Source organism: Oncorhynchus tshawytscha, unplaced genomic scaffold (assembly GCF_018296145.1).
Source record: "Oncorhynchus tshawytscha isolate Ot180627B unplaced genomic scaffold, Otsh_v2.0 Un_contig_4556_pilon_pilon, whole genome shotgun sequence".
Lineage (NCBI taxonomy): Eukaryota > Metazoa > Chordata > Actinopteri > Salmoniformes > Salmonidae > Oncorhynchus > Oncorhynchus tshawytscha.
Window position 1 is genome coordinate 84,224 of NW_024609635.1, and position 26,573 is coordinate 110,796.

Here is a 26,573-nt window from a genome sequence, read left to right on the forward strand (position 1 = left end):
GCCCCAATACATAGTGCCAACTGTAAAGTTTGGTGGACGAGGAACAATGGTCAGACTATTTTTCATGGTTCGGGCTAGGCGGGTTTGGATCCGTTTTTGGCCTTATGGGAGATCTGTTGACATGCCCTTTAGCAGGGCGTTGACCCTGGATGCTTCTGTGTGTCGCTCTGAATGGGAGTCTGTAGTTGTTGAGCGGCTTCACTGCAACTATATTGTATGTTTTGGATATTCAATCAAAAATAAATACATTTGGGGAAGGCCCTTTCCTGTTTCAGAATGACAATGCCCCTGTGCATGAAGTGAGGTTCATACATAAATGGTTTGTGGAGATCGGTGTGAAGAACTTGACTGGCCGGCACAGAGCCCTGACATCAACAACATCGAACACCTTTGGGATGAATTGGAACGCCCACTGCGAGCCAGGCCTAATCGCCCAATATCAGTGCCGACCTCACTAATGCTCGTGGCTGAATGGATGCAAATCCCCACAGCAATGTTCCAACATCTAGTGGAAAGCCTTCCCAGAAGCTGTTATAGCAGTAAAGGGGGGGACCAACTCCATATTAATGCCCATGATTTTGGAATGAGATGTTCGATGAGAAGGTGTCCACATACTGTCATGTAGAGTAGTCACAGCTCCACTTGAATATACTTACCTGGAATATAATGCAAATGTTACACATTGAAGATCAAACACTGTCATCACACATGCTTCCACACAACACTCAAGACAAGCACATGATTTTACTATGTTACTACACACACGGCAACACAAATTTTCTCGCTCGAGTACAGAGGTAAGGGCACGAGTACGGGATATTCAAATGTCATGATAAATTAATATAACACATGACAATATTACAAAGGTTTGTCTATAATGTTGAGTTAATTAAAATGCAAGAAACGACTAACAAAATGTAGAGTAGCCTATTGGTTCAAATTAAACTCTAGTGTATTGATCAGAATATCCGATATAGGTATTTTGCCTGGTTGAGGATCAATTACACCCAATAGTGATGTCCCGATACCAGTATCGCGATACTACGATAGATGTTCCTTGGCAAAATAGTGTCCTATAGCTTGCAAATAAACAAATGTGACTCTGGGTGACAACATAAGGCTGTGCATGTTTTACACAGACATCATTTTGGTTCTACTCTGAAAAATTAAGAGATTAGTTTGAGTTCATAATACTTGAAACAAGGATGGAGGTGAGAAAAATCCCAAAATATCTAAAAAAGGCAAGAGAGAGAGGCTACAAAATAGTTTTTTTGTTGTTTTTTTACTTCAATCAACTTAGTTTTCACAAAATGGCATTTCAGTTTTATTGCAGTTAGCCAAACTACTACTACAAGGATGCAATGTACTGGAAAGACATTCTATGGACGGGAGGAAATCAAAGTAAGCTAACCATTGCAGAGGCAATGCAGGTCTTCACTTGTTACTAGGATCTACTGAAAACAACAATAACAGGAGGATAGGATACTGATAGCAAAAAGCAAGAAACAACATCATACAGAAGTTTATAAGCCATCTACAGACCTGCCTACATCAAGATACATCACAGTTAATATTGGCCTAAACCTTACCTACAGACCTGACTACATCAAGATACATCGCAGTTGATATTGGCCTTTGGCGGCCAACATTGAAGATTTGTGTTTTTGCATGAATATTGGGCCTGGCTTTTGATATAAAACAAGTATTTTTTTCCCCTCAGTCAACATTTGGTACACATGAAGAAGCGGAGGGAAATAATCAGCCCAAATTAAAAGAACAGAAACAAACATTTGATGAGAAAATAAATCAGTTATTTTACACAATGCGAAAGGAAAAGCAAGAGATCCAAATATTGAGTCTTGGGGTACACCGTTGAAAAACTGTAAACATAATAACACAATCAGTATCTGCGACGTTTGTTGTTAGGTCCTTCATAGTTTCCCACAACAGGGATTCCCCTCCCAAAGCCTGCTGGCCCCCCCACTGCAGGTCCAGGCCCTGCCCCCATAAGCCCTGCCCCCACTGCCTGTTGCTGCTGAGGGGACTCGACACCTGGACGGCCACTCATTGGGGATGAACCAATCTGATTAGGAGCCCCCTGGGGGAACCTATCGTTGCGCTGCTACAGCATAAAGGGATAGGGTTGGTGGAGATATTATGAGCAGTCCAGATGCAGAAGAATCAGATGGGAGGGATATTCAATAACAATGTTCGTTTTGGCGAGGCAATGAGAAGGCGTTCCGAACGTCAAAGTAGGCAAGCAGAGGAGTTCCGGGCAGTCAGAAGAGGGAGAGAGGAATCAGTCCATTAGTTATGGGTGCAGAGCTGATATAAGCTATGAGAATCCCTTTCCTAACCCGCACTAACCTCATGATGTGAACAGTGAAGTCAGGGGAGTAAATGTTATTATTAACCTCAATTTGCTAATCACCACCAAAGGATACAATGATATCATGATTAAATATACCGCAATGGTAGGGGAAAAGATGCCAGAAAAGACCAGCTGGACGAGATATCTGTACCATAAACTATTAAAATCAAAGTCACTGGCAAAACACCTTGGAATGTAATATCCATAAGCAGCATCTAAATAGCCTCTGGCATCTCCTCTCACCACTGGTTAAAACCTGAAAACAATACACTGCATTTTCTATTCAGCACCAAGGGTTGAGCAGGTTAAGGAGAGCGAATTATTGAGAGAGAAATTGAAGAGGTTGAGAGTAAGCGCCCATCTTAGCGCATACATTACCATGGCTCCATTGTCTGGCATCATGTTTGGTGCGCCCATGTTTGGAGTTCCCTCGGGGCCCATGGCTCCGGCCCTTCCGCTCATGCCTATGCCAATCATTTGAGGGGGTCCCTGGTTTACACTGGCCCCGGCAACAGAGGCGGGGTTAAACCCATCTACACGCAAAACAACGTAGCATCGTTTGGTCACACTGGAAGTAAACCCCACCCATCACACCCCGTGTGCACTGTTTGTTGTTGTAGAGTGGTGTAAAAATCTCTCAGGGATGACAGAGCTAGCTAACGTTGGTTGTTGGTCACACAAGCAATGCCAATTATGTACGTGTCAAATGTTTCATTTCCCTAGTTTGAATATTGAGCACTGTGGTACACAATTGAAAACATATCACATTTTGTTAGTCTGTGGTGAGATATCCATATCGATATATACACTGAACAAAAATATAAACGCAACATGTAAAATGTTGGTCCCATGTTACATGAGCTGGGGGCCTAATGAATTTTTCAATTGACTGTTTTCTTTTCCTATGAACTAACTCAGTTAAATATTTGAAATCGTTGCATGGCATATTTATTTTTTGTTAAGTATATATATATATATATAAAAATACTGTTTTAAAAACATACATACATAATTTGTTAATGATTTCATAAGGCAGGTTAAAAGTCTACAGCACCTGTAATCATTAGGCTATGCCTTAAAATTGGTCAAATTGAATTAATATATAGCTGAACAACCAAAAACCAACGTTAGCAGATAGATTCCTACAACAGACTATTTACAGGTCATTGGGAACAGGAGCAGTGTATCATACCATTCAATCAACAGAGTAAGAGTTCCATTACAGTAAAATAGCAATGTGGGACAAGCTGTGAGAGGCCCTCAGATAGTCTGGATGAATTTCCGATTTCAGGCGAAAGAACGCCATCACCCAGTTCTGCTTCTAGGTTAAATACCGTGACTGCACATCACCGTTGCCAGATACTCAACCCCGGACCCAAATCCCATTCACAGCATTCATAGCCATACGATACAGGTCTTTAAAAGCATCCGTAGGATGACAAGGCATTTAATAAAAAATAACATTAATTGTTGTTTTTTTTTAAGATAGAAAATGTTGCATCAACTACTAATGGAAACACGAGTAAAGAGTTCATAATGCTTTCTAGGTACTAAATGAGACAGAGCTGTATTAGTTATGAATTGACCTCACCCACCCACACACATTGCTAGAAATGAACAGATTATCAACTTTTCCTAGATGGTATATGTACACAGAAATGATACTGCAAAAAGCCCCCCTCTCAATAAAAATAATCCACACCATCTCATTGAACAACACACGGCATTATGTTTGTAAGTAGTAAACATACACACACATCAAATGTAAATACAAACAAAGGGATAGGTTTATTCTAAGCTTGTAGATAAGAACGTTTACCAAGTGTTGGATTGGTGGCTACTGCTGATACAAAATATTTTCTAAAAACCCTCAAGCTAGAAATGTTTATTCAGTTTGGGCCTCATCTATTGTTCGAATCAGGTAACCTTCCACATGTGTGGCACGTTAAATAAGTAGGTCTGTAGAAAGGGCAAAAGTGAAGTTACATAAAACATTAAGCATTAAAGAAAACAATGGTTTCCTTCAACCAGTTGACTAAATAACAAATGACCTGATAATGAAAAGATCATAAGTAGTGAAGTCATCATGTAAAATTCACACTAAAAAAGGTAGATGTGACTTTCTACGAATTGATGTACTCAGTTTCTCCACACAAATCAGGTGTAAAATCAAAAGAATCCCATGGCTGAAATTTAAGTCAATCTCAGATCCGACTGCAAAACTCCCTTTTCATTCAAATAAAAAAAGGCATAACCATCATTACTTGTCAGGAAAGAGGATAATTTTGTACATGTATTAAAACTGAGTTACACCATTTAGCCATTAAAACAAACAAAAAATATCTAAAAAATCCCATGACGGAAATCTTTTGCAGTGATGGATAACTTGAACCCCTCCACAATTATTTCAGTCTCACAATCCCCCAAAACACACTTACACCCTAGTCACTCTCTCTCACATATCTAATCAGTGACACAAAAACATAATTAGCATGTTCTTGGACTACGCCACATGAGCATATTTCCCCCAGTAGTATTAGTACTTCAGTACACACAGTATGTAGGTGATGTGCAGCCCCGGGTTACAATCATGAAGTGGTGAAGGAGCCACCATGAGCCTCACACAGCCCATCCCGTTCAGAGCCTCACAATATATCTTTAGCCCTGCTCCGAGCCCTTTAATGTCTGCCGACCTGAAGGAACTAGCCAGGTACACACAATATGGCGGAGGCTCCACCTAGCCTTCTTAGGGGGAACTTCTGCCTTATGGCTGAGGCGGCAAAACTCCAGTAACTTTCCTCAAATTCCCAGGGTTTCCAGGAATCCCAGTCCCTGGAAATTGAGAAAGTTACCAGAATTTCACAAACCTAGCCATATGGCCAACACCTTCCCAGTTCCTTTAGATCTGTAGACACCGAAAGGGGGAGGGGGTAGTTTATGGTTGTTTATGGACCAGTCAGTGCTGAGTCATCATTATGACCCTACCTCCCATATTAATGGCTCCACGAGGGCCCAGTTCACCCATTCTCATTTCCTGTTCTCTCTGGAAGAAGTGAAGAAGAGTGGTGCACCCGTAAACCTTGTGGACAATAACTACTAGGACCATTAGGACATGTGTAGGATGATTCCTCACACATCACAACACTCACACAGATATATAAGCAACAGCCAGGGAATAAGGATAATAATGTTCTCCCAACTGTGATAGAAAAAGTCATGAAGGAGGAGTTACAAAAGCTGTGTGTGGAATGATACTGTATTGGATATGTAAGAATTTAGTGTGAGAGGAGCACATACGGAATGATCATCTGAGTTCCTAGGTTTGCTTAACAAGTTACTTATGTGTCCAGTATGGATTCTCAAGGTCCATTTAAAAAGGCCAATATGAGTCTGTATGTGATAACTTAATATCGGCCAAACCAAAATATAACATGGATTTAGTCCAAAGTTGATCAAACACTGAAGTGACCTTGTGGTAATTACAGCCTAATAGAGGAATAAGGGTTACTGATAAATATGCAAGAGAAAAGATAGAGAAGTAGATAAATCCCCTCCACACATTAATGTTCAGACAACCTAAACATTAGTACACACAAATATATATGTACGCTACACAAACCCACAAATGAAGCTGTACAAAGCACACACATTATCAACACTGACCTCCCCTCACACACACACTCACATAAAATATCTTATAAAGGACATGCAATAAACATGCCCCCACTCGCTCTCTCTCACACACACACACATACGTAAGTACACATTATCACTCAACTCAACCCCCCCACACACACACTCGCAGACACAAATAATATGCAAGTACACTCAACATCCTCCCAACTCGCTCACTCACACCATCATACAAATATGATACACATACAGTATAGTCCTGTGTGCTACGTTATAGTGTGAACGTCAAGACGCGTTACAGATAGAAAAGCATTGTTTAGAACAGACATGCTCTGTAACGTGTAATAGGGAACAGTGTCAGCTCTACACATTGCATTTCTACCAGCAACATTCTAAACATTGCAGAACCACAGAATACACCTCCTGGTCCAAAATGTCTTAAGATATGTTGTCAAATCTGAGTTTCCTATGAATTTTAAACTGGCCAGCTAAAACAAAGTAAACATGGGTAAATAGTACATATATTACATATTAATATACTATATTTCAAATCATGTTACATTTATATAGTTAATGAGGGATGGACACTAAAAATCCTTCACCAGCTGCATTCACTCATCTTTTGTGGGACAAATTGAGTTCTAGTTATATAGTTACAGCTCCACCTGAATATACTTACCTGGAATACAATGCAAATGTTCCACATTGAAGATCAAACACTTCCATCACACATACTTGCACACAACACTCCCTCAAGACAAGCACACGAAGTAGTTTAAGTACACACACGCACAAATTCTCATCACAGACAAACACACAAGGCAACAAATTCCCACACACACACTCTCGTCTCTGTTGAGTACAGAGCTAAGTGCAGTATGGAAAATTAAAATGTCATGTTAATTAATATGACAGTATTACAAAAGTTTGAGTTAATTAAATGCAAGAATCTTTAAAAGAAAAAGAACGAGAACTGTTAAACGAGAAACAAAACAAAATGTACAGTATTTGTTGGAATTAAATCTTGAGTATTGATCAGAATATCTGATATAGGTCTTTTGCCTGGAACAATTTCCGCACAAATGTTTATGGATAAATACTCCCTAAAGTACAGTATGCACTACTACTAAACATTTTTATTTTATTTTTTACCTTAAGTAACTAGAAGGTAATTATCAATTAACAAAAAATTGTGGGACTTGCTTTAGGTATTTGAAAGTATTTGTGTGGTAGTTGAAGAAATGTAAAACATTTTACTTAAGTGAAGTGAAGAATTATAGCCAAAGTTAAATGATAAAATATCTAGTCTGATAAGCCCATACTATGATAGACAACTATAAAAACCGTATTACTTTGGCGTGTGGGGGAGTTAGAGCACATATTTCATCACAAATACAGTAAATACACTAAGACTACAACACTTTTACTCATAAGGAATTAGAAAAGTTGTAGGCTATAATTATGGGTGATGAATATGTTACACCCAGTGGTAGAAGTTTAGAAGTTTGTTAGTGTTGAAAATTTGAGTCTGGTGTAGTAGAGGGCGTGACTGATTTATAAATAGTGAATAGTAGCCTTCAGTGGGAGACTAGGTAGTAGTAAGTAGCCCAGAAGTACTAGTAGCAGTAGTCTACATTGCAGTAGTGACTGTTTTGGATAGGTAGGCCATAGGTTAGCTAGAGTAAGTGTTATAATTTGATATTGCTGTTCTTATTTCAGATTTGAAAAGCAGACTAAAGATTCCATACACTAAGTTTTTGTGAAAGTAGTCAAGTTTGTAAAAGTGAAGCGATAGTTGATGCGGTTCCTAAAACAGCTGTATAGTTTGATTGTTAGAAGATAATTCCGTTCCCGATTTCAGATTTGAATAGCAAAGAAGACAAATATTTCACGTCCTCTTAAGTTTTGTCTAAATTGTTGGGAAAGTGGTCAAAGTAGCTGATGTGTAAAAAGTCACATTGTTATACAAAGTTTTTTAAGGACAAAAAGTTGAATAATTTAAAAAGTATATATGCAGGGCCTCCCGAGTGGCGCAGTGGTCTAAGGCACTACATCGTAGTGCTAGAGGTGTCGCTACAGACCCGGGTTCGATCCCAGGCTGTATCACACAACCGGCCATGATCAGGAATCCCGGCGCACATTTGGCCCAGCATCATCCGGGTTAGGGGGAGAGTTTGACAGGGGGAGCTTCATTTTTCTCATCGCGCTCTAGCGACTCCTTGTGGTGGGCTGGGCGCCTGCAGGCTGACCTTGGTCATCAGGTGAACAGTGTTTCCTCCAACACATTGGTTTACCTGGCAGGTGTTAAGAAGCGCGGTTTGGCAGGTTATGTTTCAGAGGACGCATGACTCGACCTTCGCCTCCAGAGCCCATTGGAGAGTTGCAGCGACGAGACAAGATCGAAATTGGGGAGAAAAGGGGGTAAAATTATTATTATCAAAATAAAATGCTATGAAAAAAACGCTATGCAAGCAACTTAATCCAGACCAGTCTACACATTTTAAAATTCGAATGGTATTTCTATCTGAAACGGTGTTAGAGGACTAGCGTGCTACATAATAACAACCATAAGTCTTTTTTTTGTGTACAATATTTAAAGTGAGGACTTTTGCTAGTGCCACTAATAGTAGGCCTACATATACTGTACTGTAATCCTGTGTATGTTTTACAAGAGCACAACTTTGGCACTCTGGATGACGGGACACATTGAATACAAAGTGGTGCCCAATTGATAGATCTTTAAAAGTTATATTATTGTCAGACATTTCTGACTTCTAAGTTGTAGTTCAGCTTTGTCTTATGGACTTCTATTCAACCACCCCTTTTGGATTTCATTCCTCGGTCGATAGCGCATTAAGTTAGGGGATGGAGCATCGTTCATTTTTTTTAAACTTGCACTCGTCTTTTCCTACTAGCACTTACTACGACTGATATGTGGCTGTCTCACCTAGCTTTCTTACGATGAATGCACTAACTAAGTTGCTCTGGATGAGAGCGTCTGCTAAATTACTCAAATGTAAATGTAAGAGGGAGACAAAAAGTGCGTTAGGTATACGCGTTGTTCGTAAATGTGTGTGAGGCTTGCGAGCATGTTCTAAGATTGCCGCCAGTCTAACACCCCCCCAAGACTAATGGTAACCCTAACCCTAACCCTAGGATAACGACAATAGATCTATGTTAATCCTTGTGCGGGTTGTTTTGGGTTAAGCTGTAGGAGTTGTAACTGTTGCATAGGAGCAAGAGTTCATGCTAAGAGTAGTGTAAGGGTGGCTGTAACAGCAGAGGGTGCTTTGTACGATATTTCCAGCCGGTCCTCTTTCTCTACGGCCTCTCAACACACAATAGAAACAGAGAAGAAAAGTTATTATGCAGCAACATCATAAGACACATCACATCCACAGGCATGCAGTAATACAAGTGCACCAAGGGCTAGGTAGATAAACACATGTTTCCTTAGAGTGTCAGTATGTTCCCCAACCCATGATTACAGAGTTGCAATGATGAAAAAGTTGACTGGAGACTATTGAAGTACTGAAAATTGGGACCAAGACTTAGGCCTGAAATGAAAGACATTAAAATCCACCTAAAAAAAGCTGATGACAGATTCCTCACCTCTTTGCCTGTGTTTTTGTCAAGTGATTAGATAAAGTGAAGATACCAAAGGACACAGCATTTGCACAGTGGCCATTTATAGACATGCCATTAAAATTTTAACAGATTGACACTCAAGTTACCCTATCGCCTTCATGGAAAACCTTAGAACTATTCTGAGGACTCTCTCTGGAAGTGAAGTTACTCTCATCTGGAACACACTCAAGCATCACAAATGAGCATTGTGGTGAAAGGGTCTGTCAATCATTAGCCTCTCCCCTCTTAACGTTCCCACAAGAAAGCCAAGCTGTCGGTTACAGGATCTAACTTCAGACAACTCAGCAGAGATAGAGCAGTATTTTGTTCTGTGTCCCTCACCCATACTACTTTCGTAAAATATGTGTTGAAAACCCAGGTAAATACAACAGACATTTGAATTGATGATATACGTATAACGTGGGACAGCTACATGGTGTTTTATGTCGCTGGCTGTGAGGATAGTATTGTGGATACACGGCTTAGAAGGGCTGCTACAGCTGGACATCAGTTTGGTGAGAAAATTACACCCTGAAACCCACAGTAAAACAACGATGAACCAATATGAAAACCCCTCGGCCTTTCTCTTTTGGTTTTAGCAGATCTGAAGAAACCAGATGGGTGTAAACAAGATGGTGGCTGTCAGCTGCTACCCTAAGCCCACTGGAGGGTTAGGTTGAGCAATTGCTGCACTGCTTACACCTATCAGTCCCGTAAGAAGGAGAATGAATAGTGGCTTGAGGCCAATTTCAGATCAGGTTTGTGTCTTTCAAGCTAAAGTCTTTGGAAGACACCAAAACCAAACCTAAAGCCCTGTTGGAATTGTGACATGCTACTTAGATAAGAAATAACACTAAATCGGTAGTAGGCTACCCTAAACTAGACCAACCCAAAATAAATGTTTATTAGACTTTCACACACAGGACTACGGTACACTATGTTCATTCTAGTTACCTAGAAAATATATGCTCCTATAGTGATATGGGACACTATTGGAAAAGAAAAAGGCAGCATTCTGGGATGCTTTAGGAATGGGTATTCAAAATTATTTTACCATTCAAATAATATCATCGCTTATATTTTCCAGATATCCGGATAGTCGAAAAATGCACATGCACATGGCAGAGGTAAACAGAGGAGATACTGCGCTTCTGGTAGTTTGGCTAACAGCAACAGCGAAAGAGAAGTCTGATTTTCGCCCGTGATAGAACCGATTCTGCTACAAAAAAAGGTTTTCTGATGAGTGTTTTGCATGGATCTGTGTCAGGTATAGTGGAAACTCTGTCAAGGGAGTGCCTGTCATTGCTATTTGAAGTGGGAGAAATGGCATACCGAGTCGGGGCAGCCTGGAGGGCTAAATACCCAGCAGTAGCTCAACGCACCGCTATAGAAACTACATTCAAAGGTTTGTTGTTTAATTCAATTAAGAATTTCAAATGTCCTGGTATTTCTTTGTAGATAAAAATATCACAAGGATGACGTAATATAGACAAAGCTTTTTCATCGTTAAAATAGGTCTAAATAAATAAGTATCAAAAAAAAAATAACACTCAAGTAACTGAATACTAACATTCGGTGGGATATCCGGGTATTTAATTAACTGTGCCCATCCCTAGTATGCTTGATCGTCATCAGTGTGACGTAGAGTGGTAGGACTGTTACGCATCTTTTCTCAGCACCCAACATGATCGATGGACCTGAAAAATCCCTATCATATCCGAGAATGTTCTCAAAATCCCCATCTAAAACGCAGACCCTCAGCAGAATCATGTGAATGAAAGTGTGTGAACACTGCTTCTCTGAATTGAAGAAACTTTTTTAAAAAGTGTGATAGTTTGTGTATTCAAAAACCAAGAAATGAGTGATACTGACTGTACTGATGTGAAGGTCCATGTTGGCTGTGTGTGTGTGTGTGTGTTCTCCAAGTGTATTCACACTCTTCATGAAGTTAGGCTTGAACCGGTCTGACCTTTGTGTGTGCATGTTTGGGTGTCTGTCCGGTGAACTCACGGTGTCCGCATAGTTTGGCTTGAAGCCGTCCGGTTGGCGTCTCATCTCTTCCTGCTCTCGATGGCGCTGCATCATCTCCTCCTCCTGCCTACGCCTCTCCTCATGTCTACAAACAGGAGAGAACGTTTAACACACACACTTATGACGAGTAGAAAATAGAGTGGGAGGTACACACACACGTACCTCATCTCTATATTCTTGCGTTTCTGCAGCTCCTGGTTGCGAAGCTCCTCCAGACGCCTCAGCTCCTCTTGACGCCTCATCAGGTCTGAGAAAGAGGAGATGAGAGAGAAATATGGGTTGGCTTGGTATTACATCGGGCCTGAGAGGGGGGGTTGGCTTGGTATTACATCAGGTCTGAGAGAAAGGGGTTGGCTTGGTATTACATCAGGTCTGAGAGGAGGGGTTGGCTTGGTATTACATCAGGTCTGAGAGGAGGGGTTGGCTTGGAATTACATCAGGTCTGAGAGGAGAGGTTGGCTTGGTATTACATCAGGTCTGAGAGGAGGGGTTGGCTTGGTATTACATCAGGTCTGAGAGGAGGGGTTGGCTTGGTATTACATCGGGTCTGAGAGGGGGGTTGGCTTGGTATTAGATCAGGTCTGAGAGGAGGGGTTGGCTTGGTATTACATCAGGTCTGAGAGGAGGGGTTGGCTTGGTATTACATCAGGTCTGAGAGAAAGGGGTTGGCTTGGTATTACATCAGGTCTGAGAGGAGGGGTTGGCTTGGTATTACATCAGGTCTGAGAGGAGGGGTTGGCTTGGAATTACATCAGGTCTGAGAGGAGGGGGTTGGCTTGGTATTACATCAGTTCTGAGAGAAAGGGGTTGGCTTGGTATTACATCAGGTCTGAGAGAACGGGGTTGGCTTGGTATTAATGTTTTTTTGTATTCACATGTGACAGTTTCTGACAACACTTGAAGTAGACCTATGGCTATGTCTGCTAATGTTGAATATGCACACAACACAAAAGGTAACATGTTAACTTTGTCCTTGGGAAGTGAGCATCTTCCTCAGTGTGTGTGTGTGTGTGTGAGAGGTTCCTCTGTATGTGTGTCTGTGAGAGGTTCCTCTGTGTGTGTGTGTGTGAGAGGTTCTCAGTGTGTGGGTGTGGCTTGGTATTAATGTTTTGTGTATTCACATGTGACAGGTTCCTCAGTGTGTGTAGTGTGAGAGGTTCCTCAGTGTGTGAATGTGCACACAACACAAGAGGTTCCTCATGTTGTGTGTGTGTGTGTGAGCATCTTCCTCAGTGTGTGTGTGTGTGAGAGGTTCCTCAGTGTGTGTGTGTGTGAGAGGTTCCTCAGTGTGTGTGTGTGAGAGAGGTTCCTCAGTGTGTGTGTGTGAGAGGTTCCTCAGTGTGTGTGTGAGAGGTTCCTCAGTGTGTGTGTGTGAGAGGTTCCTCAGTGTGTGTGTGTGTGAGAGGTTCCTCAGTGTGTGTGTGTGTGTGAGAGGTTCCTCAGTGTGTGTGTGTGAGAGGTTCCTCAGTGTGTGTGTGTGAGAGGTTCCTCAGTGTGTGTGTGTGTGTGAGAGGTTCCTCAGTGTGTGTGTGTGAGAGGTTCCTCAGTGTGTGTGTGTGAGAGGTTCCTCAGTGTGTGTGTGTGAGAGGTTCCTCAGTGTGTGTGTGTGAGAGGTTCCTCAGTGTGTGTGTGTGAGAGGTTCCTCAGTGTGTGTGTGTGAGAGGTTCCTCAGTGTGTGTGTGTGAGAGGTTCCTCAGTGTGTGTGTGTGTGTGTGTGAGAGGTTCCTCAGTGTGTGTGTGTGTGTGTGAGAGGTTCCTCAGTGTGTGTGTGTGAGAGGTTCCTCAGTGTGTGTGTGAGAGGTTCCTCAGTGTGTGTGTGTGAGAGGTTCCTCAGTGTGTGTGTGTGAGAGGTTCCTCAGTGTGTGTGTGTGAGAGGTTCCTCAGTGTGTGGGTGTGAGAGGTTCCTCAGTGTGTGGGTGTGAGAGGTTCCTCAGTGTGTGTGTGTGAGAGGTTCCTCAGTGTGTGTGTGTGAGAGATTCCTCAGTGTGTGTGTGAGAGGTTCCTCAGTGTGTGTGTACCTTGTCTCATCATCATGAGCTGATGCTCGTGCTTGGCGGCCTCCATCTCTTGCTCCAGCTTCTCCTTTGCCTCTCGGATGTTGCGCTCAACCTGGTCTCTCTGCTGCTTTTCCATCTCGTCCAGGGCCTTCCAGCGGGACGAGTACTCAAACTCAAATGTCCCCGGCTGGGCAAACCGCGGGGGGTGCTCCCTCTCCCTGGAGAGACAAGGAGGAGAGGGGTTAGTGGCTGGACTAAGACCTGCAGGGAGACTATGAGGAAAGTGGAACGGTGCACACACACACACCGACAGGCAAGTGAATAAATCAACAAATTCATACTGGTTATGATAAAGAACTCCTGTTGTCAAGACTGGTACAGAGAGTAAAACTCCCAATAGGAGATTGTGTGTATAACGTACTTGTGGTAGTGTACAGATTTCACCAGCAATTTCTCTGGGAGTCCATCCTCTTCATCCAGCTGCTCGGTGGGTTCCACAATGGCAGGCCGAGGAGACCTGGAGACAACATGGTGAGATGGGAGTGATCACTCACACTGCTTGGAATTGATTTGGTGCGTTTGGGTTATTTCGTAAAACAGGTAACTAAGTAAATGCAGTTGTTGGTTGCCTTACGTGGTGAGCAGCAGCGCCCCGTCAGCACAGCGATCCAGGGCTTTACGAGCACAAGGTTTGTTGGCAAACTCCACGAAGCCCTTCCCAGTGGGCCTTCCTCGGTCGTCCACCACAACGATAGCCCTTTCCACGGGGCCGAACTCGGAGAAGGCCTCCTCAAGGAGCTCGTTGGAGACCACGGGGGAAAGGTTCCGCACCGTGAGGGCAGAGCCGTGCGTGGCGAAGCGGATCCGGATAGGTCGGTTCCCCAGCACTATGCCGTCCAACTCTGCCTTGGCAATCTCCGCCAGCGTCCTGGTTTCCTAGAATACCAGGTCAAAGGTTAGGCTCTATTGATAGCAAACGTTCAAACGTTTTTTATGCAGTCTTGATTGATTAATGAGAATTGCCACCTAGATAGTGTTGCCATAAAATCTAGTCAAGTATGTTTCAAAGGGACCCGATGTAATCAAGTAATGAATGGTTTCGGGTGGCGGAGTAGGCTTAACAACTGGTCAGGCAAACCCATCCGCCTGAGTAATAAATAGTAGCTAACTAACTAGGGGAAACAGATGGCTATCGATACTAATGCGGCCTAAACGCCAACATTCAAAAGGAGCTTCCTTCACCACGGAGTTAGATATTACTGATTAACGTTACTCTAATACGCAGTCTTACCAGTCGAATGAAGCCGAATCCTCGGTCTCGGTTGATAAACACCTCGTTAGCCTCGCCATACTTGGAAAACAGCTTTTTGAAATCATCCTCCGTGAGGTCTGTCGGGAGGTTACCGATGAACAACCTACAACGCTGCGTGAAGGTTTTCTCCCCGGGTCTCCTGAAACTCTTTATATCCAGCGTCATCTCCTGCGACTCTCCGGCTCCACCCTCCCCCTCTGCCGCAGGGCTGGCAGCCGTCGGCGGCTTTGGTGGTGGGGTTTTCCCATCCGCAACATTCGGCCTTCGCTCCATGCCTGGAGAGTCCATGTTGCGCTTTGTGTGCTGCTGCTGCTGGTGGTACTGCTGCTGCTGCTGAGGTTTCGGCGACGGTGCGTTGTTTTGAATGTTGACCTGTTTTAGATTTCGGTGAGCCATACTTAGAGCGATGTAAATCCCTCACAATATGTATCCAGTAAGTATAGCTTTGAATGCGCAGAAATATTTCAGAAACGAATAAATCTTGCCTCCTTTCAGTCATCAGCCAGCGAAGTGCGGCTGTAATTCAAAATGGCGATGACTGCGCGCGCACCGTTGACGCGAGGTCTTCAACGTGGCTGTGTTTTTCACCTTGGCCGCTAGGTGGTGTACGAAGACTTTCACAAGATCAGGGATGGCGGGAAGGTTTTGCATGGCACGGTGGCATGCTGATGTTGGTGTCGCACTTTGTTCAACATGTTCACACATGTTCAAGGTCAATGGGGCGGCAGGGCAGCCTAGTGGTTAGAGCGTTGGACTAGCAACCGAAAGGTTGCAAGTTCAAATCCCTGAGCTGACAAGGTACAAATCTGTCGTTCTGCCCCTGAACAGGCAGTTCCTAGGCTGCCATTGAAAATAAGAATTTGTTCTCACTTGCCTGGTTAAATAAAGGTTAAAAAAAATTTAATGGGAAGATTCAGCGTGCTGAATCTTGATTGATATTTGTAACAGCAGCATGTTGGTTCCCTTCCCAAGGTGGGAACACTATGTCAGTAGGTGTATTACTCCACTTGGCAGTGGTACTGGTAGGCTTATTGCTTATTAATGCCATTTAGGCCTGGGGCAGCGCTCATACTCAGTCACTCTGGCTATGGTCCAAAGTGTATGCACACACATCCTGTGGAGGGAAGGGGTTCATGGGGTGATAAAAGGGATGGTTGGTCTCTTTGTGCCAGATGTCTGAGACTGGTCATGTGATAACGATGGCATTCACGGACCTTCGCACAACTAAATGGCCCTGTAGCCACATTTTTGCCCATTGTGATGACAAAAGATGCCAGGGTCACTGGAAACCAGACAGACACAGATGCCTGACAGTAAAAATCACCCTATTCCCTATGTATTGTATAATGTGTAAAAACAACAGGTAGCTGATTGTAAATTAAAACCCCCATTCCCCACATAGTTGACCAGAGCCCACATAAACTGGTTATAAGCGGACATAAGCTGTCATTACTGTTTATGACAGCTGGTATTCTATCCTCATTACAGATGAATGTACCCCTTCTGTCAAGTAAGGTGAGGCCCAGTTGTTCTTGTCTCCTATTGTCTGACTCAGGAACACCATAATTTGACATTGCAAGCCATTCAGTCACTCATACAGTAGGTATGTCATTATTAGAATGTTGCTCCCTCATCTCCATAGTGATCTGTGGGGGGTGACTCCCTCAGAGTAGGATGTACTAAGATTCCCCTAGACATTGATCTTAAGTCAGTTTTGTGTTCCCCCTTAATGGTTATTAAGGTGATGGTAAACTGGTCCTAGATCTTTGCCAACGGTCCATTTCTACCTGGACAAGCTCAGTGGCAAAATAATTTATAGGTATCTAGCTCTGTGGTGGGCTAGTTACCCAGCATCTGGTGTCTCTTTACCAAAGTTGTCAGGCAGATGCCTGATACACCCAATTTATCGTCTGTGTGCTAATGTTTGCATAGCAACGATAGTCTTCCCAGATCCCTGGAAAGGGTCACAGAGAAAAGTTTGGCAGCTAACCTTCACCTGACTGATGTGTGTGTGTGTGTCACATGAACACACACACACACACACACACTGCCAGGCTAGTGGCCCGGGCGATAGAAAGAGAGGGGAGGAGGGTGATTAGTTTTTGTTGTTAGGGCTCAATCCCCTGTGCTTTCAGGGGCATAAAGGAAGTGCTGCTCTCAGCAGGGTCAGTGGGCTAGGTCTGCAGGGGAGGCCAGTGGCGAAGGGGGAATTATAGCCAGAGATTAACTAGGCAATCCTCTGCCAATCACATGATATGAACTAGTGTGGCCATGAAAAAACAACAGGGGGGAGAGAAAGAGAGACCACCTAAAAGGAAGCGATTCCTACACCTACCACCTACAAAGAGATGAACCTGGAGAAGAGTCCCCTAAGCAAGCTGGTCCTGGGGCTCTGTTCACAAACACAAACACACCCCACAGAGCTCCAGGACAGCAACACAATTAGACCCAACCAAATCACGAGAAAACAAAAAGATAATTACTTGACACATTAGAAAGAATTAACAAAAAAACAACGCAAACTAGAATGCTATTTGGCCCTAACAGAGAGTACACAGTGGCAGAATACCTGACCACTGTGACTGACCCAAACTTAAGGAAAGCTTTGACTATGTACAGACTCAGTGAGCATAGCCTTGCTATTGAGAAAGGCCGCTGTAGGCAGACCTGGCTCTCAAGAGAAGACAGGCTATGTGCACACTGCCCACAAAATGAGGTGGAAACTGAGCTGCACTTCCTAACCTCCTGCCCAATGTATGACCATATTAGAAACATATTTCCCTCAAATTACACAGATCCACAAAGAATTCAAAAACAAACCCAATTTTGATAAACTCCCATATCTACTGGGTGAAATACCACAGTGTGCCATCACAGCATCAAGATTTGTGACCTGTCGCCACAAGAAAAGGTCAACCAGTGAAGAGCAAACACCATTGTAAATACAACCTATATTTATGCTTATTTATTTTCCCTTTTGTACTTTAACCATTTGCACATTGTTACAACACTGTATATATACAGTACATACTATGACATTTGTAATGTCTTTATTATTTTTTTACTTTTGTGAGTGTAATGTTTACAGTTCATTTTTATTGTTTATTTATTTTTTGTATATTATCTACTTCACTTGCATTGGCAATGTTAACATATGTTTCCCATGCCAATAAAGCCCCTTGAATTGAATTGAGAGGCGGGGGAGTGGGAGATGTGGAGGGAGGGGAGGTATGTAGCGGGAGAGAGCACACCACAGAGTGGGGTTTGGGGGAGAGAGAGAGACAGGAAGAGCAGGAGAGCTGTATGTAGAGCAAAAGAGGGAGATGGGAAGGAAGAGAGGGAGAGCTAAGGATGGAATATGCTGTCTGTACTCTTCCAAGGACTAAGATCTCCCTCTCCTAGTCCAAGACTTCGCCCACTATCTTTTCTTCAATCCACCAAATTCACTCCAGACGTCCCCAATTCTCCAAGATTGTGATCCATTTCACCCCTACACTTCCCTCAGGCCCCTCCCCAAATTGTATTTTTTTTATCTCTGTGAATACTGAACCAGTAAGGGCTAAGTACTGAAAGTGACTGAGATATCTTGACTTTCACTAACACACCCAACTGTTCCCCATTGGTGTTGGTTACAGCCTGTCAGATAGGCTAGCTATAGTTGCATGTTATAAAGGAAACTAAATTACATTTTGATGGACGTTCCTCATCACAGTGTGAAAACCATGTGCCTGTGTGTCTTCCCAACCTCTCACTCCCTTCTCCTCTCTCCCCCACCCCTTCCTTTCCTCTCACTTTGTCTCCCCCTACCTCCCCTACCTACCTTCATACCCCCATGTCCTCAAAAAGCATAACTTTTTCTCTCTTTATGCATTGTGAGAAGCCAAAGTACATATTTTATTTCACCAAACAAAACCCCCAGGCGACAAGTTAGATATGGTACAAAAAGTTTATTCATTAACAGTTTTGTAAACATTTGAGGTAAATTAACATTTACATCAACATGTTCTTACAAAAGTTCAGACGTAAGGCACTTCTCTTCATAGACAGTGATTTCACAATGGGGTATCTGGTCTGAGCATATCTAAATCTCCTTCCCTGCCTCACTGGCCAATGAAATCTCACTCCACGCCAGAGATTCCAAAAGTCCAACAAAATGTCAGGGGGGGTGCCTGACACAACAATGGAGTATAACTTTAACCTAGCCAAACACCTCTCCTGTATTTTTTTGACAAAAAAATCAACAAAGTAGCAATATTTTTTTCAAAATCAATTTTTTTGTAATTGGTAATCTGGTAATTCTCTCATAAAAATAAATACTTATAAAATATTGAGACATCCTCTTTTTGAGATGTCCTTTGTTATTTGATCTTAGAACACCATTCTGTCTTAACTGTCGAGATCATTATCTACATGCTAAAGTGTCAACTTTAAACAACCGAAATGGCAAGGTTATAAACAGAAATGATGAGTTAACAGAACCGTAACCTGTTTTCAACAACTCTTAACAGAGTTCTATTGGTGGCCCTTTTAGATTTTCTCTCTTTGGTGGACAGCGTTTTTTTTGGATTACAATGTCACAGCTCGATCCCATCACCTGGTGGCTTTTTTTTTAACATACTGTATGTGCATGGTATGTAAACAATTTGTGAGGCACTTGGATTCTGTGTGTGTGGCAACGCAACAAGCAGCAGACCTGATTCTCTAAGCATTTTAACACATCATACAGCAGAGCACAGCAACAGCCCATTTACAGCCTCGGTCTAAACCCTCTATCCCAAGATGTACCCCAATGTAGAGTTTGTGTGTGTGTGTGTGTGTGTAGAGAGAGAGAGAGAGAATAATAGAAAGAGAGAAAAGAAAGGAAGGAAGGAAGAAAGGACGAGTGTGAGGGTAAAGGAGGGGGAGATAGAGAGAGAAATGGGAACAAACAGCCTATCTACATTGTTGAAATGTAAGAATCACAACTTTCTGTTCTTACTTTAAATAGCAAAATTGAAGTGCCCCCTGCTTCTTGTTGCTTTATGGTAATAACCCCAGGTGGTGGTGGAATGATAACATATGATTTCATCATAACAAGGTCAAAGGTCAAGTGCTTGAGGGAGTCAGTAGTAGTGAGTTGTAGTTTCACAGTAACAGAATATACCGTTGTTCAAAACATAAAGAGGTACAAAATGCAAAAGAGATTTGTCCAAAACATTGTTCGATAGCTATGATTTTTTCCTGAATGTTAGATGACAATAGAATTCATTAATTTGGAGAGAGAAAAAACAGGAAGCTTAAAAGAAATACAACTGCATGTTAAGAGCCATTTTCTGATTTAAAAAACTGGCAGGAGTTTAAGAAAATGATACGCAAATGCACATTCCTATTGATGTTGCTATTATGACTCAGTAACAAAGAATGAAATGTCATTGCCTTAAATAATACTCTTTATCTATCTATCTTCTAGCAATTCTATTGCCTACTCTCTCTAAGCATTATACTGAAACTTCCCATACTGACTACCAGTGGGGGCCTACAGTCTTAAATCTGCTGAATTTCTTTACGATGAGGACACACACTTCTTTAACACACTGCAAACACAAGCATCAGTAAGGGTTCTTTATAAGTGATAATTCTATATGTATAACATACCCTATATGTACTATGTAATATATTTACATATATATATTATTTACCCTGATGTAACTGCCAAAATGTTGTTGTAGACATTGAAACAAGACTCTATAATAAATCTATTGCGCGCACACACACACACACACACACACACACACACACACACACACACACACACACACACACACACACACACACACACACACACACACACACACACACAGAGAAACGTACAGAAACACACACACACACAGACAGAAACACACACACACAAAGCCTGTGAAGCCTAAAGACCAAGCCTTAGGTTGGGATCGAGGTGGTAACATGGGTTGAAGCTTCACACTAGTATGGCTACACACGACAGTAACCGGTAGGACGTTACCTTATGCACTGGTATTAACCTGGTATTTACTGGTATGTTACATATTATCAGAGGGTACTTCAATGTTAATTACCTGGTACCAAAATGTGCCTAGTCGTGCTTGTTTTACAAGTAATTCACAAGGTATTATTGTGTGATTAACATGTCATTTGTAAGTAAATAGCAAGTCATTTTGAATAAAGTGCCACCCAGGTACCCTATCCCCGTCTCTCTCCACTCCACCATACTGTCAGAGCGTCCCTCTCTTCATTCAGCTTAATAGGAAGGGTGAGCATGGAACAGACAGACAGACACCAGGAAGAGACAGTAGGACACATCGGCTTCATCTTAAAGGGTCCATCACAAGAAAAGAAAAAGAAACGGGGGAGAGAAAAAAATAAACGAAAGCGCAAACCCTCTTCTGATGTCTACCATCAAAGAATAAAGAAAACAGCAGAATTATATTCATCCGAAATGTTGCTAATGTCCCAAACGAGTTAGTCCAATATCTCTTATCCTTTCATGGCATCTGAGCTGCAAACAGTGAATGTGTGTGTTCCCTCTCCACATACGTGTTGGCACCTCATAACGTTGAAGCACTAAGCTATGCCTCACCTCACCGAATGCATCTCCAGATAACGCAACTTCTGTAGAGAGTAATGTCAGGAGCATCTCAACTCCAGAGCCCCCCCTCCCCCCTCTCCCACATCGCCTCTGTATTTCACACAATATTTGACACCTGAGCCTCAAAGATATAAAATGTATAGAACCCAGAGGCGTTGGGGTGCGGTGGTGGATAGGGGTCTGCATGTGTTTGTATGTGATTGTGTGAAGGTGTGTGAGAGTGTGTGTGTGTGTGTATGTGTTACACGGCAAGGTCGTCGGGCCGGGCTCGGACACTGCTGGTCTTGCTGGCCCTGCTCAGCCTGCGGGCGTCCGCCGCTATGAAAATGGGCGGCTCGTGCATCTCCACCCGGGTCACCGTGACATCATCAACGTGCGTCAGTGGCAGCGCCGCCTCCGCTTCCTCTTCTTCCTGCTGCTGGTGCTCCTCACCCCTTCTCGATTCCCCCAGCGGGAGGGTGGAGGAGCGGGAGTCGGGGATAAGAGGGGCAGTGTCCGGTTGAGGGGGTGACTGCTCCTGGTCAGAGGAGGTGGGGGAGGAGGAGGAGGGTGGCGGAGAAGGGTAGGAGGGAGGAGGAGGGTAGGAGGAGGACTTGGCAGCGTCCAGAGTATGCAGCTCCATGGCCATGTTGGCCCAGTTCTGCTCCATGGACTGCTGGCCACTGCCCTCGCTGTTGTAGAAGGATGTGGGAGGAGCCTCCAGCAGGAAGTCTTCATGGAAAGGGTCCATCTTGAGTTCCGCCGCCGCTGCCTGCTGCTCGGATATAGCGGTCGTGGCATTTGCCTGCTCGTTGGGCAGGTACACCACGTTCACGCCACCATACGTGGGCAGGCAGTTGAGGGCCGGGTGGGCGATCACCTCCTGGATCATGTTGGACTCCACCGCCTCGTCTTTGGCCAGGGGGAGCACCGTTCGGTCGGGCGCAAACTCGTTGCTGACCCCCTGCTTCACCTTCTTCCATCCCAGGTGGTATATCTCCAGCAGGTTGAGTAGCAGGGAGACGCAGGCTACCACCAGCATGAAGATGATGAAGATGGTCTTCTCTGTGGGGCGTGAGATGAAGCAGTCAACCGTGTTGGGGCAGGGCCAGCGACCACACTTATACAGGGGGCTGAGCTGGAAGCCATACAGGAAGTACTGACCCAGGATGAAGCCCACTTCGAACAGCGTCTTGAAGATGATGTTGAACACGTATGTGCGCAGGAGAGCCCCCCGGATGCGGATTTTACCGTGCTCGTCTCTGATTGGGGCTTCTCCTTTTTCCCTCCTCCTCCGCCGTTCCTGTACAGAGGGTCTCTCTCCTCCTGGTGCCGGCTGGCCTTCCGCTGCTCCTCCTCCTTCTCCCGGTGTTTCTCCTCCATGCGGACAATGTGCAGCACGTGTCCCAGGTAGATCAAGGTGGGCGTGGACACGAAGATAATCTGCAGCACCCAGAAGCGGATGTGCGAGATGGGGAAGGCTTCGTCGTAGCACACGTTCTCGCAACCGGGCTGCTGCGTGTTGCAGGTGAAGTCCGACTGCTCGTCACCCCACACATCCTCCGCAGCCGCCCCCAGGACCAGGATACGAAAGATGAAGAGGACTGTCAGCCACACCTGGACACAAGGGACATAACGCCACATAAGATGGAATAAGGGGCTATATACCACAGGAATAAAAGGGTCAATCAATCAAATAACTGTATAAATGTATCAATCGATCAATCAGGCACCTTGCCAATCACGGTGGAGTGTTCTTGAGCGTTCTCCAGCAGCCGCCCCAGAAAGCTCCAGTCACCCATGCTTCACACGATTTCTAGCCTGGGGAGAGAGAGCACAGCCTGGGATGAGTAGCAACTGGGTGAGGCCCGGGTGGGGAGAGGCTGGGGGGAATGGCTGGGGGAGAGAGGTGGGGAGAGGCTGGGGGAGAGGCTGGAGGAGAGAGGTTGGGTGAAGCAGGAGAGAGGTGCAGATAAAGAGGTGGGGGAAAGCTGGAGATAGGTGGGAGCAACAGAGAGGAAATAGGGCTGTGTAGGCACCGACTGGGGATGAGAGGGAAGAGAGAGGTGGGGAGAGAACACACACAGAATGAGAGAGCATAGGCTAGGGAGAGGGGGAGCACAAGCACGGGTGAGTAACAACTGAGAGGGTAAGAAAATAAGAAAGGGAGGTGGGAAAATGAGAGAGGGGGACATGAGAGAAGAGGGGAATAAAAACTTTGAATGAAAATGTACAGGTTCAGAAACCAAAACAAACATTGACCTCTGGTTTGAAGCCAAAATATTACAAAAGATTACTGTCATATTATGCACACACATTGTATCCATCCTATGTACTTTCTGCTCCCGACATCACTCAGTGAAGTCACACAATCTCTCAGTCAAAGCCAATGCGTTTGGCACAGAAGGAGGCAGCAGGGTTGCATTTAGGAGGCGGCATGATTCCTTGTTCTACGTAAAGGATACATATCTGTTCTAATATATTTCTATCTGGAGGTTCTGTAATGTGGCAACCCACTCAGCACAGCCCAGAACAGCTGTGGAGACCACCGAACAACCACCCTCAGACACAGGATGGACGCCATCGAGTCAGTCATACGGGACTAACAAGCTGCCTTGATCACTTTCACTCTCGACCGGCCACATACTTCTCTAATACATTCTCTAATCACAGTACTGGAGACTGAGGTTAAACGTGGCAATAAAACATCCTGAGCACCACCATTGTGCTTCTTACAGGCCTACTGGAATCATTAGCAGCAATTCAAAGGAACGTTTTTCCCAGTGCTGACATTTTACAGTTGTATCTATTTCAAATCAGCTACAATTGAGAATCTAGTGCCCTTTTAAACACATTGCAAAGCAGATGAAAAAAGGACCAGATGTCCAATGACACAAAAAAGCACCCAAAGTAGTGACAGACGGTGGACTTACTAAAATGTTGTTGTATTGTCAGTGATAAATCCATCGACTAGTGGTTCAAAAGAAATACAATACCTGGAAGCAAAAAACAAATCATATCAGTTATGAATTACAATTATAATGTCATTTAAATATGCTCACATTACCCAAATACCCTAATTAACCATTCTTTTGTATGCCTATTGTCCATGCAACTTACGATATAGACACTTCGGAGATGAGTGGAAAACTCAAATCTTTTTAAACTGGCTACAAGCCTACTGGCCACCAATAATCATGTCTTCAAAGTCAAAAACCTACATCATCTTCCCACAAAATGTCTATTTCTCTGAAATAGGTGACTTGGGTGTTTCTAATTGGACAGACTACATGGAACCATGAACCCTATGAATGCCACAGCATTGATAGACATATGTGTTTTGTTTTGAAAGGCAGATTTAATTGAGGAATGTATACAATCCATCCATAGGCCTGTCTGTGTGTTGCTGGGCAAGCGGGTTACAATGGCTGGCCATCTGTGGCAGTCTGAATGAGTACTGGGAGGAATGCTCGGATCATCAGAACACAGAACTGCTGATGAGGGGAAATATTTGCCCCAGATCGACTGATATGCATTTACAGAGGGCTTTATATCACCAATGCATAGATACAACAACAACAACAACAACAGATCCCCGCTGCATTACTCTACCTGTTACAAACTCCTGTTTGGACATGAAGTGGTTTTACAAACTTTGAAAACAAGGACCTATTTTCCCCATGTTAAAACACAGGCAGGCTGTTACTGTCAAATCTATGATTACTATGGTTACCACAGTATCCCAATCTATCGATTTTATGGTGCATTGTTGCTGAATGTAGCCCATACTAGCTCAACTCATATCACTGGCCTTCTACAGTTCAATATTCATTTCAATAGATGACTCCATGGTCGTTATGCCTGGCCTAGCCTACTCAATAACGCGCTGGTATCAAAGTGGTGCAATACCCCTCTATAATGACAGTATGTGTCGAGCTGCACAGTATATGTGTTGATCCTTTTGAGGTTTTGATGAAATACCGTCTGTCACCTGTGACAATAGAGAAGCTGCCAGACGCGCATTGTGCTCCTTGGCACTGGCTATTGACGGGGATCAGCGGCATTGTGTTCCAGCGGCCGCACCATTTAACTCTTTGACCACACTGACCCAAGTTATTTAAATATATAAACCTTAGGCAGTAGATATCCTAACAGAATACCTATTGATACACTAATTGATTGCAGGCTAAGTCAAGTCAACATCACTCGCATTGGAATTGGTGAGCGTAAAAGTGTCTACTTGGCGTTCCCAAATAAGCGTAAGGACAGGGTGGATGGACAGACTCCCTAAGCCTTGGCCACTTGAAGTAATATCCGGTGGTCACTGAAGCTATCCCTATTTTGAAAGGCTTGGAAAATCCTACAGACTTTCCCAGGTAGAAAGATCCCTCCCCTTCCCTCTCACTCCCCAGCTCTGACAGCTTACCAATCTCCTTTGAAAGCGGCCGGCCAAAAACGTTTTCCCGGAAGCGTCGCGATCTGCGTTCTCTTCTTTTCTCCCGCGGGGTTCGAGGTCAGGCGTGCGCGAGAGAAAGAGAGCGAACAAGAGAGAGAGAGAGAGAGAGAGAGAGAGTCAGCGCGAGGGTGAGCAAAGCGATGCTAGTCTAAGGGCGCGTTTGGAACCTGGAGATGGGGTCCCGCAAAGCGCAGCGGCTGCGTCCCGTGCCCAGCCATCGCTACTGTCACATTGTGTGACCATCCATGAGTGCACGCGTGGGGGAGGGTGGAGGGTGGGGGTGGCGTCGCCCACCCGTCAATCCCCGTCACCTCCCATCCCACCCTGCCACCCTGCTCTTCCGAAATTCCACACCAGGACTCCAAAATTTTGCATGGCGTCTCCGTGCTCAGGAGGAAAACGATGGCCTTCACTATGTTGGAGAGTAGGCATAAATGCATATAGATGAGGACTGGATGTTCCTCTCCTATATTATCTGTACTGTCTGAACATCTTCTTTGTGCACTTTGTATATTTTTTGTAGTACTCTATTTAACATTTGTGCTATCTGAAAATAATATATATAA

General features: G+C 43.9%; 1 protein-coding gene and 1 pseudogene across 2 annotated transcripts; both read right to left on the reverse strand.

The window, feature by feature from the left end:
• Positions 1-1,263: 1,263 nt before the first annotated feature.
• LOC112235972 (paraspeckle component 1) lies at positions 1,264-15,509 on the reverse strand. Of its 2 annotated transcripts, none has more exons than XM_042316542.1 (9): positions 14,951-15,509; positions 14,294-14,595; positions 14,081-14,176; positions 13,681-13,877; positions 11,825-11,909; positions 11,642-11,747; positions 5,357-5,414; positions 2,750-2,904; positions 1,264-2,119 (listed from the first exon to the last, which is right to left on the reverse strand). In XM_042316542.1, the coding sequence occupies exons 1-9, from the start codon at positions 15,365-15,367 to the stop codon at positions 1,901-1,903; spliced, it is 1,635 nt and encodes a 544-aa protein (XP_042172476.1). In that variant the 5' UTR covers positions 15,368-15,509; the 3' UTR covers positions 1,264-1,900. The 2 variants fall into 2 exon arrangements, with proteins under 2 accessions (XP_042172476.1, XP_042172475.1); XM_042316541.1 differs by having other exon boundaries at positions 1,264-2,122.
• Positions 15,510-18,903: 3,394 nt separating this feature from the next.
• Positions 18,904-26,348, reverse strand: LOC112266341 (annotated as a pseudogene).
• Between the last annotated feature and the right edge of the window lie 225 nt (positions 26,349-26,573).